This window comes from Poecile atricapillus, chromosome 17 (genome assembly GCF_030490865.1).
Source record: "Poecile atricapillus isolate bPoeAtr1 chromosome 17, bPoeAtr1.hap1, whole genome shotgun sequence".
NCBI lineage: Eukaryota > Metazoa > Chordata > Aves > Passeriformes > Paridae > Poecile > Poecile atricapillus.
Window position 1 is genome coordinate 9929129 of NC_081265.1, and position 14073 is coordinate 9943201.

The 14073-nt window shown below is 56.8% G+C and overlaps 1 protein-coding gene across 6 annotated transcripts in view; it reads right to left on the reverse strand.

The window, feature by feature from the left end:
* Nucleotides 1-7903: 7903 nt before the first annotated feature.
* The window catches only part of MYOCD (myocardin), a 34275-nt gene continuing 28105 nt past the window's right edge, over nt 7904-14073 (reverse strand). For 5 of the 6 annotated variants that reach the window (XM_058852102.1, XM_058852107.1, XM_058852106.1 and 2 more), the window contains 3 exons: nt 12861-13802; nt 9425-9482; nt 7904-8883 (listed from right to left, as the gene is read on the reverse strand). In XM_058852102.1, coding sequence (XP_058708085.1) covers nt 8330-8883; nt 9425-9482; nt 12861-13802 — 1554 coding nt within the window. In that variant the 3' untranslated portion in view covers nt 7904-8329. The remainder of the gene's footprint in view (nt 8884-9424; nt 9483-12860; nt 13803-14073) is intronic. The other variant, XM_058852103.1, reaches the window with a different exon arrangement.

A 14073-nucleotide genomic window follows, 5' to 3' on the forward strand; every position in this document is an offset into this window, starting at 1 on the left:
CCTGCTTGTTGACCTGGTTTATAGTGCACAGTGCTCACCATCCACTGGCTTTGCTTTGCCTTCACCCAGTGCCATCCACAGAGGCTGCAGCTGCTGGAATGGGCCACCAGCTGATGATGGCTGGGAGTCCTGGCCAGTGTTTCTCGTGTTCCTGCTGTCCCCAGCCCTGCTGCTCGTGCCTGGGGCCCAACCCAGCCCCATGTCCCTGAGCTCCTGAGTCCAAACCTGAGCTCTTCCTTCTGGCCACTGCAGGCAGGATGGAGGGGTGGCCCTGGCTGCCACAGGGCTCTGTGCCCACCACACCCCACTGAGCTTGCTGGGGACAATTCACCACCACTGGAGACTGAACCTTTGCTGTGACCTCTACACTCCTGTGCTGCACCCAGAGCAAACCTCTTTGAGATTGTTGGGTGCAGAAGGAGATGAGGTGGAGATGAAGGAGCATCTAACTCCTCTCAGCTGGTCCAGCAAGGCCAGGCAAGCTGTTGTCTTCTGGTCCATTCCTGAGTGAAACTGCACATTTTCTGCTTGTTTAATTGACATGTTTTTCGAACATTATTTTTTCCCAAAACCTTTTCTTCCCCCCCAAATATTGCAGTTTTCAGGTGTTCAGTAGCACACCAGGGATAAAATGGAGGCTGCAGGGTCTCTGCTTTCCATTTTGAGCCGATTTAGATTCTTGGTAGGACTTCATCAGTGTTAGAGCACCCTCCCATCAGAGCTCGGCCACAAGCCCGGACACAGTGGGAATGAAAACACCGTGGTGCTGGCAGGTTCCCCAAGGAAGGGCTCCCCACATCCAACCAAAGCCACCTGTGCAAGGCAGCCCGAGGCAGAGAAGAGCAAGCAGCACATCCCAGCTGGGAGCCGAGGCCGTGCCCTGGGACACAGCTGCTGTCAGGGGGCTGCAGAGGTGACACGTCCTGGTGCTCCTGCTGGCACCGAGGCTGGCACTGTTGGGAGCCCCTGGGATCCCTTGGTCCTGCCCTTCATGGATTGTTCTCTTGGGCTGCTCCTCAGGCAAGGCAGTCGCCAAAGTCTTCCCAAAGCAGCCAAGGCAGAGGTTTCTGCAGTGACTGCTCCTTCCCGACAGCTCTGTGCATCCTGCAGCCCGTGCATGGCTAAAGCCATCATTCTGTCCCCACCCCCAGAGCCCTTCTCAGGCAAATCCCCCTGGAGCTGATTCCTCTCTCCAGCCTTCAGCCCCTGGAAAGGGCCTGCAGCTGCTCCAGCTCTCGGGGGTGCTGGCTGTGGGGGCCGAGGAGCCCCAGCCCCAGGAGGGGCAGCCGTATGTGGGGCTTTGCTCTTCCCTTCGGGGGGGGAAATCTGACACTTCTCCCAGTGACAGGGAACCCAAAAACCTGCCAGAGGGCCAGCACTGGGATGGAAGCTCCCAAAACACAGGGGACTGCCTTGCCCTGCCCTGTCGGGATGGCTGGGTCTGTGCTCTGGGGCTGTCCCATCTCCAGGACCAGTTTGCTGGGGATGGAAATGGAAAGCTTTGAGCTGCCAGTGACAGGAGTGAGGTGCTGCTGCCTGGGTGGCTGTACAGGACAGGTTTAGCCTATTCAACATAGATTATTATAAATTATTAAGGGTACACCATTTATTGCAATGTATCTATTAAAAAAAAAAAAAGAAAAAAAAAGGTGTATAGTGTTCAGAAGCTGTGAAAATAGTGTAAGAACTGTACATTGTGAATTCTGGTTATTTTTTTTTTTCTTGTACCATAGAAAAATTGTATAAAAATATCAAAAAGCTGATGTGCAGGGATGTTGCCTTATTGTCTGTAAAATGAAGCTCAGGAACAAAACTGCTTCAAAGAGCTTCCGAATATTTTATCTGGTATCCTGGTTTGACTTCCTCCTCTATTTAAGCTATTATACATGGATCAGAGTGTTTATGTAATAGTTCTATTCTTTTGCCTGCAGGTCAGTTGTAATAAAACTAAGATGCGACTGTGACCTTGTTATTTTCATTTTGTAAGGTCAGATGTGCACAGGAAGGTTCACTAAGAGCTGTGGTTCACCTGCCTTCCAGGCCTGGCCTCCAGCTGGAACCTTCACATCCTCTTGTGCCAAACAAAAGAGGTGTAGGGAGCTCTGGATGTATTTTCTCTCTCTGGAACACTGCTGGACCCTCGGTATGTCCGGGCACCTCTCAGTGAGCGCTTTTTGCAGCACAGGGAGGTTCTGGTGGCTCAGGACACCTTGTCCCTGTGGGGAGGGCAGGTGGCCGTGCCCACCCTCCAGGGGAAGGGCAGCTGCTGCTCCAGCTCTGATGGCTGCTTTAGTTCTGCAAGAGCAGCCAAGGTCTGCAGAACCCAGATGGTTTCAGACTCACCCTGGGTGAGTCCTGCCTGGTGCTGGGATGTCTTTTCTGCCTGGAAGCTGTGGAGGGCCTGGAATCTGCCCAGTCCAGTGGGCAGAACAGGAGCCCCACTGGGAAGGAAGAGTGTCGGGGGGAAGGCCCGGCCACGAGTGCCTGTCCTGCTCCCATGGCTGGAAGGGACATCCAGGAGTGGCCAGCCCAGGGAGGGGAGAGCCAGAGCATCCTGCAGGGATCTCTGGTCATGGTGTACCTCAGGACCAGGAATAGTTGGGAATGGGTGGATCTCCTGACAGCAGCAGGGTCACTTGGAGGGTGGGAGCTGTGTTGGGAGAAGGGAGGCAGGGAAGACAAACAGAGCTGAAGTTCTTGCTGTGTAGAGATTCACAGTGTGAAAGGTTCACGTAGCTCATGTCTTGTCAGTTTGGCTAAATTCTGTGTTCCCACCACATCAAGCCTTTTTCTGGAGCTTTTTGTTGCCAGCACAATACTTTGGATATTTTTGGGTCACCTGCTGTCCTCACTCTTCAGTCAGAATCCAAGATCCCTTGTTTGGTGAAGACAAAACCTGAGCACACACCAGGGATGGTCCTTCCCTTGGAGGGAATGTATTTATGGACATTTCAGTCCCTCTCAACTGCTCTTTGTTGAACTCATGCTCCATTCTCCCTCTGGACTCTTTCCTGCCTGTAGGAACTTCACTGCCCTCACTGAGGATCCTGTTGTCACTGTGTCACTGCTGAAGCAGCACAGAAAAAATCTGAGTTTGTTCCAGATGCTGCTGGTGTCTCCAACAGGATCCATTCCTGCACAGGGCCACTGCTACTGCTCCTGAGAGCCCTTGGACAATTCCATCACTCCTTGCCTGAGCGATGTGTGATGGCTTTCTCCAGCCCTGGAATTGGGAATTTTCCTTTGGCCATCCTGGCCAGGTCCACAGGGCTCAGTTCTGGCTCTCCCTCTGTACCAGCACAAGGGCTCTGAGGCTGCCCTGGTTTCCATGCCCAGTGCCAAGACTCTGTTTGGACCATTCTCCCAGAGGACTTGGAGCCACTGGCCACTGGCTGTGCTTAGTGGCCCAGACTGGCACCTCACACCAGTTCCTCACACCTTTGTGCCCACTGGCATGGCCCAGGAGCTTCTTAGATCTTCCACAAGGCCCATACAGCACCCAGAAAATCCCACTGTGCTCTGCTGTGGTTATTACATGTCTGAGGATCTCCAAGACCAGCTTTGAGGTTTGGATGAGCTCAAACCCATCCCTGCCTGGACCAAGTAGGTGGAACACAGATTTGCATCGTTGCCTGTTCTGTCAGGAGCACTTTGAGCTGAGGATTTCCATGAATACGCTGGCATGGCTTCCCCTGGCCTTCATCCCAGCGCTGTGTCTCCTTTGAGGGCCAGGTGAGTATAAATGAGGGACTCAGGCCTCTGTTACTGGGGGTTCCCCCTGTGCTGGCACTGCTGGGGCACCTCCAGTCCTGGGGGCAGCTCTGGGACAGGAAGGACATGGAGGGGCTGGAGCGTGTCCAGGGCAGGGAACAGATCAGGGGAAGGGTCTGGAGCTCCAAGAGGGGCTGAGGGAGCTGGGAAAGGGGCTCAGCCTGGAGAAAAGGAGGCTCAGGGGACCCTTCTGGCTCTGCACAAGTCCCTGCCAGGAGGGGACAGCCGGGGGGGTCGGGCTCTGCTCCCAGGGAACAGGGACAGGAGGAGAGGGAACGGCCTCAGGCTGGGCCAGGGGAGGCTCAGGGTGGACAGCAGCAGGAATTTCCCCATGGAAAGGGAGCTCAGGCCTTGGAAATGCCCAGGGAGGGTTGGAGTGCCCATCCCTGGAGGTGTCCATGGAATTCCTGGAGGTGGCACTCAGAGCTCTGGGCTGGGACAAGGTGGGGATCAGGGTGGACTCCGTGGTCTGGGAGGGCTCTTCCAATCTCAGTGATTCCATGATTCTGTTAACACACAGGTGCTGCTTTTTAAAACAACTCCATTTTCCCTTTGACTCCTGATACAAATCACACGTGGCCATTGCTTTGAGCATGGAAAGGGGCCCAGGCAAAGATGGGGGGACTGCTCTGAGGAACAAGGAAACAGCTGCTGTATTTTGCCTTTATGTTTACAGCTGTGCAAGTGCTTGGAGAATGAGATGAAGCACAAACTCCCTCTCCTGGAGACACACAGCATTTTCTGCTGGAAATAGAACAGCAGAGCAGTCTGGGGCTGCCCTGGGGGGAGCCAGAAAGCTTTGTCTTGCCATAATCCCAAGCCTCCCATCAGCTGGGTGCAGGTGTAGCTGTGCCAACAGCCCCAGCAGCACACTCAGCCTGGAGAAGGCTCAAGGGTTTGCTGTAGGAAGGCAGCTCCTCACACTGAGATGTGCTGGCTTGCAGGACTGTGTGTGGTAAATCCTGTGGTACCTGTGGGGTGTCCATGCTGTGCCTGTGGGAGGGAAACTGCCTGAGCAGTTCCCAGGTCTGTCTTTACCTGGGAGCTGATGGGGAGGTGCTGTGGGTGTCTCAGTGACTGTGGTGAAGGAAGCACTGCATGGTGAACTGAGGCACATTAATTTGGCTCTCAGAACATTTTTTGTTTCTTTGTTTGTTTTTATTATCTCTGTTTTTTCAGGCAAGAAGACTGAGGGAGAGTGGGACATCAATGGGATCCTTCAGCTTGGCATTGACAGAAAGGAAAATCCCAGAACCCTAAATTCCTTGGGACAGACTGTGTGGGAAAAACACCTACACAGGGAAGACTGAGTGAGGACTGACTCAAGGCAGGAGGGGGTTCCCATCCCACTGCTCCAGTTTGGCTGGAGGACCACAGGCCCAGGCAGAGCTGGGTTGAGTTCTCCATGCAGCAGAAAATCTGCTTCTGGTGTCCTTTGGGGCCTGGAAGGAGACTCAGGAGACTCTGATCCCTCTCTGTGCCCGCAGCAGGTCTGGACTCAGCCTGCCCAGGTGCTCTGCTCCAAACCTCGGCACCCGGCAGGAGTCTGTCCTGCCCTTCGGAGCTGAGGCTCCCTGCAGGAGCTCTTTGCCTTTCAGAGCAGGGACACTCAGCCTCCCCAGCTGCTCTGCTGCAGGGGGAGCAGCATGGGCAGGCTCTCCTCAGCAGGCAGACGGGGAAGGGGAGTGCTCCAGTCCATGGATATTCCTGAAATAATCCTGGGCTGAGGCTTGTCTCCTCATTCTCTGAGTAACCATGACCTGGCTCTTTATCACAGCACACCTAGCTGCAAGATTTGGGTTAGACATTAAAAGATGTTCATAGGAACTGGTTATTTGTTCATCTGCATCTTTTCAGATTCACTGGAGCCAAGCCTCAGGACCATTTCACCTTTAGCCCACATGGACAGTCCCTCCTTGCTCACGGATGGGAAAATACCTGGGAACCTTTTCTAATCAGAGGAAAGATGTGCCAAATCTGGAAACAGACACTCAGGGCTGCTGTGGAGAAGGATCCAAGGTCCCCCAGGGAGAGGTCCCAGCCTGCTGTGCCTGTGGGCAGAGGGAGGTTTGGCTGTGGCAGAGCTCTGCCTGGACCTGGCACCCTGCGGCCACCAACCCAGTCCTGACAAAAATATCAGGAGTCAGCTCTGCCTTTCAAGGGAGACCCAAGGAGTGGGGTCGGCAGGAAGACAAAGCAAAGCCAGAGCCTACAGAAGTTAAAGACAGGAGATGCTGGCTGGTGTGTTCAGAAATCTTCCAGGAGAAACTGCTGCCATGAGCGAAATTCATCTGGCCTTGAAGGTGTCCCAGGGCATGGAGCTGGTACCAGGTGGTGGCAGCTGGGACAGCTGTGGTTGTCCCAGTGGTGAAGTCAAACAGCAAACCATGAGCAGACAGAGTGGCAAGACAAGGGTTTTAATAATGAAGGTGTTGCTGGTAACATAGTTAAGGAAATGTGCTTGCTTACAGGTTTGAAGCTGACAGCATCCCTTTGAATAAGGAAATACATTTGCTGAGAGGAGAAAGTTACCTGGAAAACTCTGTACAAGGCCGCAGTGGAGCAGCTAACACTACTCTGGTTCAAGTGCTCTGAATATTCTCCACGGACTGGCTTCAAAAAAATCTCTCACTTAGAAAAAGAAATTATTTAAAAAAAATGCAACCTGTGATTGTCTATCCTAGCAGTGCCCTGTGACATTTGTACAATAGAAAAGTGGTGCCTTAAATAGTGACTTGAAAGCTACTGCCACGTGCTTTATACAGCATGCAACAAGGCCAGGGGCTGGGGACACTGCCTGGGCTGCAGAGCTGCCTCCAACAGCTCCAGCATCCCTGGGGAAGCGCCACGGGAGCCACGGCCAGGCTGGACCTCCTCCAGGCAGCTTCATCTCCGTGTGCTGTCCTTCCAGTAACACAAATATTAAATACACTCAGTCTGTAAATAGTTTAACAATCTTTGTCAGCAACAATATTTACTTTGGCAAAACCAGAGTTGCAACGAACAGACGTGTCCATCACACAGTCTGCAGCAAGTTCTTTGGTGGAAGCCAAGAAGTGAAGCAAAGGCTCCTTCTTGCTAGAGCCTGAGGAAGAATATTGCACAGAGACTCATAGGAGAAATGCTGGTGATTCCAAACGGGAGCATCACTGCGGGAGAGCTTCCTTCTCTGCCGGCTTCGGGAGAACGGGCTCCTCCAGGCTCGGTGATTCACAGCTGTTCTCCGGTAGCCTTGCTCTGGGCTGAGCGAGCAGTGACGCTGGAGAAACTCGGGGAGGAGGGGGGGACTGCAGGGGATGGGCAGAAGGCTGGAGGGGAGGATGGCAGAGGAGCAGGCACTCCCACAAAGCCTCAGCCACACGAGGGCTCGCTCAGTGGTCACTGAGTGTCCCTGCCCGGCTCCCGCTGCTCCCGGATCATGCAAGGGCTGGAGACCACCCTGACCTGGCTGTGCAGAGAACAGCCTCGCAAAGCCTGCCTGCTCCTTTCATACAACTTGCTCCTACCTCGACCAAAACACATCACACATCCCTTTGTGTGCACCGGGGATGCCACATCCCCGCCGTTCCTGTGCCATCCTGAACATCTGCCTCCAAATCTGCCTCCAATGTCCAGAGCTCTCTGCTCCAAGGTCACAGGCTGCAGCCTGATTCAGGTCAGAATGCAGCCAGGACGGCTCCTGGGCTTTCAGCCCCTCAGGACACGCCAACACGGCGATCTCCATCTCTCATCCACCTGGAGCAGGTGGGGCAATGCTGGGGCAGTGCAGCTTTGGGCAGGAGCGAGGCAGGAGCCTGGCTGTCCAGAGAAGGGTGCTTGGCACCTGGCTGGGCACAGCCCCCTGCTCTTCACCCTGGCACGGGCACGGCCAAGATGAGCCCAACGGAGAGGAGAGAAAAGGAGAGGGAGAGGAGAGGAGAGGAGAGGAGAGGAGAGGAGAGGAGAGGAGAGGAGAGGAGAGGAGAGGAGAGGAGAGGAGAGGAGAGGAGAGGAGAGGAGAGGAGAGGAGAGGAGAGGAGAGGAGAGGAGAGGAGAGGAGAGGAGAGGAGAGGAGAGGAGAGGAGAGGAGAGGAGAGGAGAGGAGAGGAGAGGAGAGGAGAGGAGAGGAGAGGAGAGGAGAGGAGAGGAGAGGAGAGGAGAGGAGAGGAGAGGAGAGGAGAGGGAACAGTGGGCTACCCTCTCCATGATTTCCTGTTGCCACCCAGGTGAGGTCACCTCACCACACAGTCTTGTCATGAGCTGCTCCAGTTCTCACAAGAGTGACTGCTAAAACTGGGGGGGAAAGATTAAAGAAGGAGAACTGAAGTTCTTGTCAATCAAAGGAAGTATTGTTTCAGGCACTGGTGTCCTCTGTGGGGTTGTGTCAATGGAGGAAAACCAAAGTACCAGAATTGTGCTGTCAGTTTTCAGTGACTGGAAATTGAAACAAGTTTATATGCTGGGAAAATGACTCCAGTTTCCCCTGGATGAGGCAAGTTTGCCCTGCGTGTTTTCTGGCACGACAGGAACGCAGTGCCAGCTGCTGCAGGCTCACAGCCCCCTGCCCCAGCACGTCCCTTCACCACTGCTGCAGGTGCAGGTCCATGCTGCTGTTCAGGTTGAGGTCGGCTACATCCAGGAAATCGATGTTGAAGATGCTGGGGCCCGCGGGGGTGAGCGAGCTGAAGCCGGTGGCAGAGCTGGGGGGGGTGAGGTCCAGCCACTCCATTGTTTCCCACGGAGACTCAGTGAAACTCATTTGTAAACTGGAGCCTTCGGCAGGGGAAGGGGACAGCTGGGTTTCCATGGGCGACAGGGGAGTCTGTAAAATCTCCTGGGAGTTGAGCAGTTCATCCGCGGCTTTGCCAGAGAACCCCTCCATCATCCCTTCGAAGTGGGGCTCCTCTGCTCCCATTTTCAGCAGGGCCATCTCACTGACCCTGCCCAGGGGGCTGTGGGCATTGAGCAGCACCTCCAGGTGAGCGTCGCTGCCGCCCGGGCAGTGCTCGAAGGGCACCGGCTCGAACGGGGCAGAGCCCTTGGGGACAGAGGCACTGGAGCTCCCCGTAGACACCATTATCTGAGGGACTTTCTGGAGGCAGGACCGATCTTCCTTGGCATTGGCTGGAATTTCTGTCAACAGATGAGAGGGATTTGAGGTGTTCTGGCAGTGCCCATCACCGCTGGGCACCACCACAGGCCTCCAGCTGACCCCTTGGGCACCCCTATGGAACCTGCTCCCCTCTCAGTCCCAGTGGCACTGCTCGTCCCCCTCCCTTGCACTTTCCTGCTTTCTGACCTTGATCCCCTGGGTCTGGACACAGTCCCTAAGGCACAAGCACCAGCAGCTGTCCCCAGGGGGCTGGGGAAGGGCAGCACTTTGAGCAGGGGAGGGCAGCAGAAGAGCTCTGCTGGGAGGTGGCACTGGCAGCCCTGGGGATGAGGGGCACACTGGGGGCTGTGTGGGGAGGGGGCTGGCACAAGCAGCAGCAGGCTCAGGGAGGGCCAGGCCGCTTTTGGGTTCAATTTCGGGGGCTGCTGGCACAGGGAGGGCAGGGGAAAGCTGTACTCGACTCAGGCAGCTCTGCTGGGGTGCACAGAATGCACTGAGCCCCACAGACCGATGCTGGCCTGGAGGGAGAGCCCCAGAGGGGAAGAGGGAAGCAGAGCGTACCTCCACTCTCAATCAGCACGTCCAGGAGCTCGTCCATCTGCTGACTTCGTGTCATCTGCTGCAGCAAACGACAAAGAGGAGAGTAGAGGGCATTAGGAGGACAGTCCCTCCAGCCACAAGCCAGGTAGATGGCTCTAGACCCCAAAAAAGATGGCTTTAGACCCCACAGAAGAGAGGCCATACCAACACGGGGCTGGCAGCAGCGTTCAGGGCACTGCAGGGATGTGGCACAATCACGGTGGATCCAGGGAGCAAAGAACCCTTCCCTGCTGCCAACCCTCAGCTCAGTGGCCACCACAGCCTGCCCTGTCCCAGGGCTCTCAGGACACAGCAACATTTTGGCCCCAGCATCTCACAGGCACTGCCTGCCCTCCCTGCTCCCTGCACTGCCCAGTCTCCCTTCTCTCCCTGACTGGAAGATCTGCAGGCTGGCATAAACCCATTTTCACCCTGCCAACAGCATCACTCCACTTCCCTAAAGGCACCACCAGTCCCAGCACTGAGGCTGCTCCAGACTCTGATGGGGAGGAAGGTGTTCCTGGGGAATGGCCATGCATTACTCCAGGGTGTGGCTCAGGGGGGTGGATGGAGCAGGAGGAGGTTTCCTGGTGACCTGGGAATGCTCAAGGGTCTGTCCCTCACACAGCACTGAGCACCCAAAGAGAGAACACTGGCACCCAGGGGACTTGGGGGGTGTCAGGACCCCTGGGTGCACAGGGGACATGTTCCTGCCCAACAGGGTGTCCAGCTCCTTTGTGGCAGCTAGTCAGCAACTAACCCTTCAAAAAAGCCCATTCCTTATGGAAGCAGGTCTGTCCTACCCAGAGACCCCAGAAAGGGCTGGAACTGCAGCAGCTGAGTCCCTCTGACTGCAAAAAGACATTGTGGGCAGCCCTAGCCCTGTAGAAAACAAAAACCATGCAGTTACCTGCTTCACTGCATCCTCATAGGGTGGAGGCTGCTTTACCTCTGACAGGGCTGGGCTTGACTTACAAAAACTTGGGGATGAAATAGAAAACTTTTGGCCTGACTGCACAGCCATCTGCATGGGGAAATACAGGGAAATGGAGTCAATGCACGGCGGGAGGCCCGGCTCTCTCATCCCTGCTGAGGCTGCTGTGGTGCCAGGGAAATGACAATTCCATGGGTCAAAATTCTTGGCTTTGAGCAGGATAGAGGCAGGTAAACCAGCTCCCTGCCCTAGCTCTGAGATCCAGGGCCAGGCTGGCCTTGTGGCACTGCCAGAGCACAGACACGGTGACACTGGAGTCCTGGTGCTCAGTCAGCTGTGGACATGCGGGACTGAGGGAGGACAGAGATGCTGCTGGTGGTCAGCTGTGCTTGGCCAGTGATGAGGCACTTCCCCAGCCACCCCAGCCCCTCCCCATCACCACCTGACTGGGGGCACCTCACACAGCTCAGGCCAGGGAGGGTCACTCAAAAGAGGGAAATCTCTGCCTGTGTCAAACACCTGCACATCTTTGCCCTTCCAGGTTTCCCTTCCAGGATGGATGGCATCTGAAGAACAGTGCCTGTCAGCTGCTGTCCCCATCACCTCTAGGCCCTTCTGTGTCCTTCCCCACTGCCTGGCCATGGCCTTGTCCCAGAAAAACCAGCACCACGGTCCCTTCAGGTGGGATCCAGGAGAGGACTCAGGGAGTGGTGAGGCCACTCTGCCTGGCCGTGCATATCCTGGCCACATTTCTGTGGAGGGTAGCTGGAAGGAGCCCTGGCTCATGGGAAACAGCACTGCAGTGCTGTGCACAAAGGAAGAATTCTTACTGAGGAAGGACCCTCACCCCTGGGAGTGCCTTGCAGGCAGCAGAGGAATGTCCAGGATGGGTGGTGTTGGGGTTGGGGTGAGCTGCAGGACACAATGAGACCATCCCTCCTGTGCACCCCCTGCCCTTGGGCAGTGAGGGAGCAGCTGGAGATGTCCCTGTGGTGTTGCTGCTCCCTCCTGAGCCTCACTGACCACTGCCCAGCTGCCCAGAGCAGCCCTGCTGCCTGTCTTGAATATCACCTCACAGCACTGTGTCCCAGTGCCCACTGTCCCCCAGCTCTGCAGCCCCAGTGCCAGGGTCACCCCTTGCATCCCCTGCTCTGCTCCCCCTGGATGGGTGCTGTGGCAGAGCACGGCCAGTGAGGTGGGAAGGGGCAGCAGTTTTGGGTGAGGAGGAGAACACGGAGCTGCCAGTGGGATGGGCATGGAGGGTGGTGGGGTTGGGGTGAGGCAGGCAGTGGGGCTGCTGTAGGGGTGAGGAGGGAGACTGGTTTGGATGAGCTGGGCAGGGGATGCTGGTGGCCTGCCTGGGGCCACCCTGCTCTGCTGTGGGCAGTGCCACACACCCAGCCTGCCCCTGCTGTGGGGCACACCTTGCACCCCTGTGCATGGCACAGGCCACTGAAAGGTGCTGCTGCTGCTGCCTGGGGAGCCCTGGGAGGGCACTGGATGGGCTGGGGTTGCGCTGAGCAGAGCCTTGTGCTGGTTTGTGCTGGCAGCGTGTCCCCCTCCCCAAGCTGTACCTGTCCAGGGGGCTGAGTGGGGCTACTGAGGACAGCCTGTGGTGGCCTGCTGGGGAGGCACAAGCTCTCTCTGACTGCAGACCTCAACTGCCAGCCCTGCTCCAGCTTCCTGGGAAAAGACTTCCCCAGGGTGACTGCTCTTCTCCAACTCAGTGGTGAAAATCCTTCACACGCTGCTGGGAGCCACAATGGCTTGGCAAGATGCTGGAAAGCCCTGCAGTGGGGTCTCCCAGGGCTGTAGGAACTGTGCCAGGGCTCTCCCAGGAGCTGAGGGATCCACGCTGGTGCCTCCCTGCTGTGTACAGATCTGTGCCAGGGCTCCATGGGGCACGGGCAGCTGTGCCAGGACTCCCCAAGGGCAGAGCAAGCTGTGCCAGAACTCCCCCTGAGGCGAGAGGCAGCTGGGTTTGGGCTCTTTTAGGGTAGAAGAAGCTGTGCCAGTGCTCCCCCAGGGAAGAGGGAGCTTGCTGGAACTCCTCCAGGGGCAGAGAGAGCTGTGCCAGGGCTCCCCAGGGCAGAGGGAACTGTGCCAGGGCTCTGTAGGGCAGAGGATGCTCTGCCAGGCTCTCCCAGGACACAGGCAGCTTTGCCAGTGCTCACCTAGGGGCAGAGAGAGCTGTGCTGGGGTCCCCTGGGGAGGAGGGGAGCTGTGCCAGGGCTTCCTCACGGCAGCAGGAGCTGTGCCAGGGCTCCTTGGGGCATGAGAGCTGTGCTGTGGCCCCTCCAGGGCAACTGGCTGCGGTGGTAGGGCCCCCCAGAAGAAACCCTGCAAAGGACCCTGCAGCGCTATCAGCCTCCAACCCACTGTCCCCCTGGGATACTCTCTGCCCTTGCAGGCAGCCCCACATGCTGCCAGCAGCCCCGGGCCAAGAGGAGAGGCCTCCCCCGTGGGGTCTGGGCTGGCACTCACCGGCGCTGTGCGGAGGCAGCTGCTGCCCGGCGGGGACCCGCTGCGGCCCTCGGGGGACACGGGCAGCAGGTAGTGGCTGTTGGGGGACGGTGGCAGGCTGATGTGCTGGGGGCTCTTTGCAGCCCCCAGGGGAGAGTGCTGGGGGGAGCACTGCGGGCTCAGGAATGTCGAGGAGGTGATGGTGCTCTGCCCTGCGGGCTCCAGGCAGTGGCTGTTTACGATGTGGGGCACCTGCGGTACCCCACAGTTACTCAGCTTCTCCGAGCTGCCGGCCTGGCCTTTCAGGGCCATTTGTTTGGATGCAAATGGACAGCTGGACACGGCGTTTTCCTGCTTGATGGGGACACCAAAGAAATGCTGAGCAGGCTGCTGCTTCTCCTCAAGGCCATTGCTTCTCTTTCGCTTCTGGAGCTGCATCCGCAGCTCTTCCACCTGCCTCTGCTCTTGCTGCAGCTTCCACGTCAGTTCATTGATGACCTTCTGCTTCTCCACCAGCATCTTGTCTTTCTCTGTGTCTATTCCTTCCAGTTCCAGCTGGATGCTCCCTCCATTCATGCTGCTCATGAGGCTTTCCTCAGCACTGCCATGAACCGGGGATGGCTGCAGGCCGAACTGTGGGGAAGACATGGGCCCGTCGTTGAAGGTGTCTGGCAAAGAGCCGCTCACGGACAGGTCAGAGGAGGCGGGCGAGATGGGTGGGGTGGAGCTGGTGCTGCCAAAGTGATAGAAGCCGTTTGATAACATGCTGGTGGAGGACTGGGACTGGTAACTGGACAGGGTGCTTGTTGGGGTGACTGGGAAGGTGACAGTGGTGATCTCACTGAAGTTGGGCACTGTGCTGCTGCTGCACTCCTGGAAGGGTCGCAGCCGCTCCATCAGCGCTGTTTTGGTACCCGACACAGGCAGGCCTCGTATCCGGAGCTGCTGCCTCAGCTCTGACACCTGCAAGGAAAGTCACTCGTGATCAGGGCCAGTGGCAGGTAAGACCTTCAGAAACCCAGAAACTTCTAAAACCCAGAAACTTCTAACAAGGAGTCTCAGATCACTGGCTCACAGCTTCCAGCTTTAAAGCTCTGACCTCCCAGGTGCTCCTGTCTCACCTGCAGGCACCAGAGTCACCATGAGCAGGATCCTGACCACTGCACATCCTGCAGAGTCCTGACCACTGCACATCCTGCAGAATCACAACCTTTCCTAACAGGAAAATCTTCCT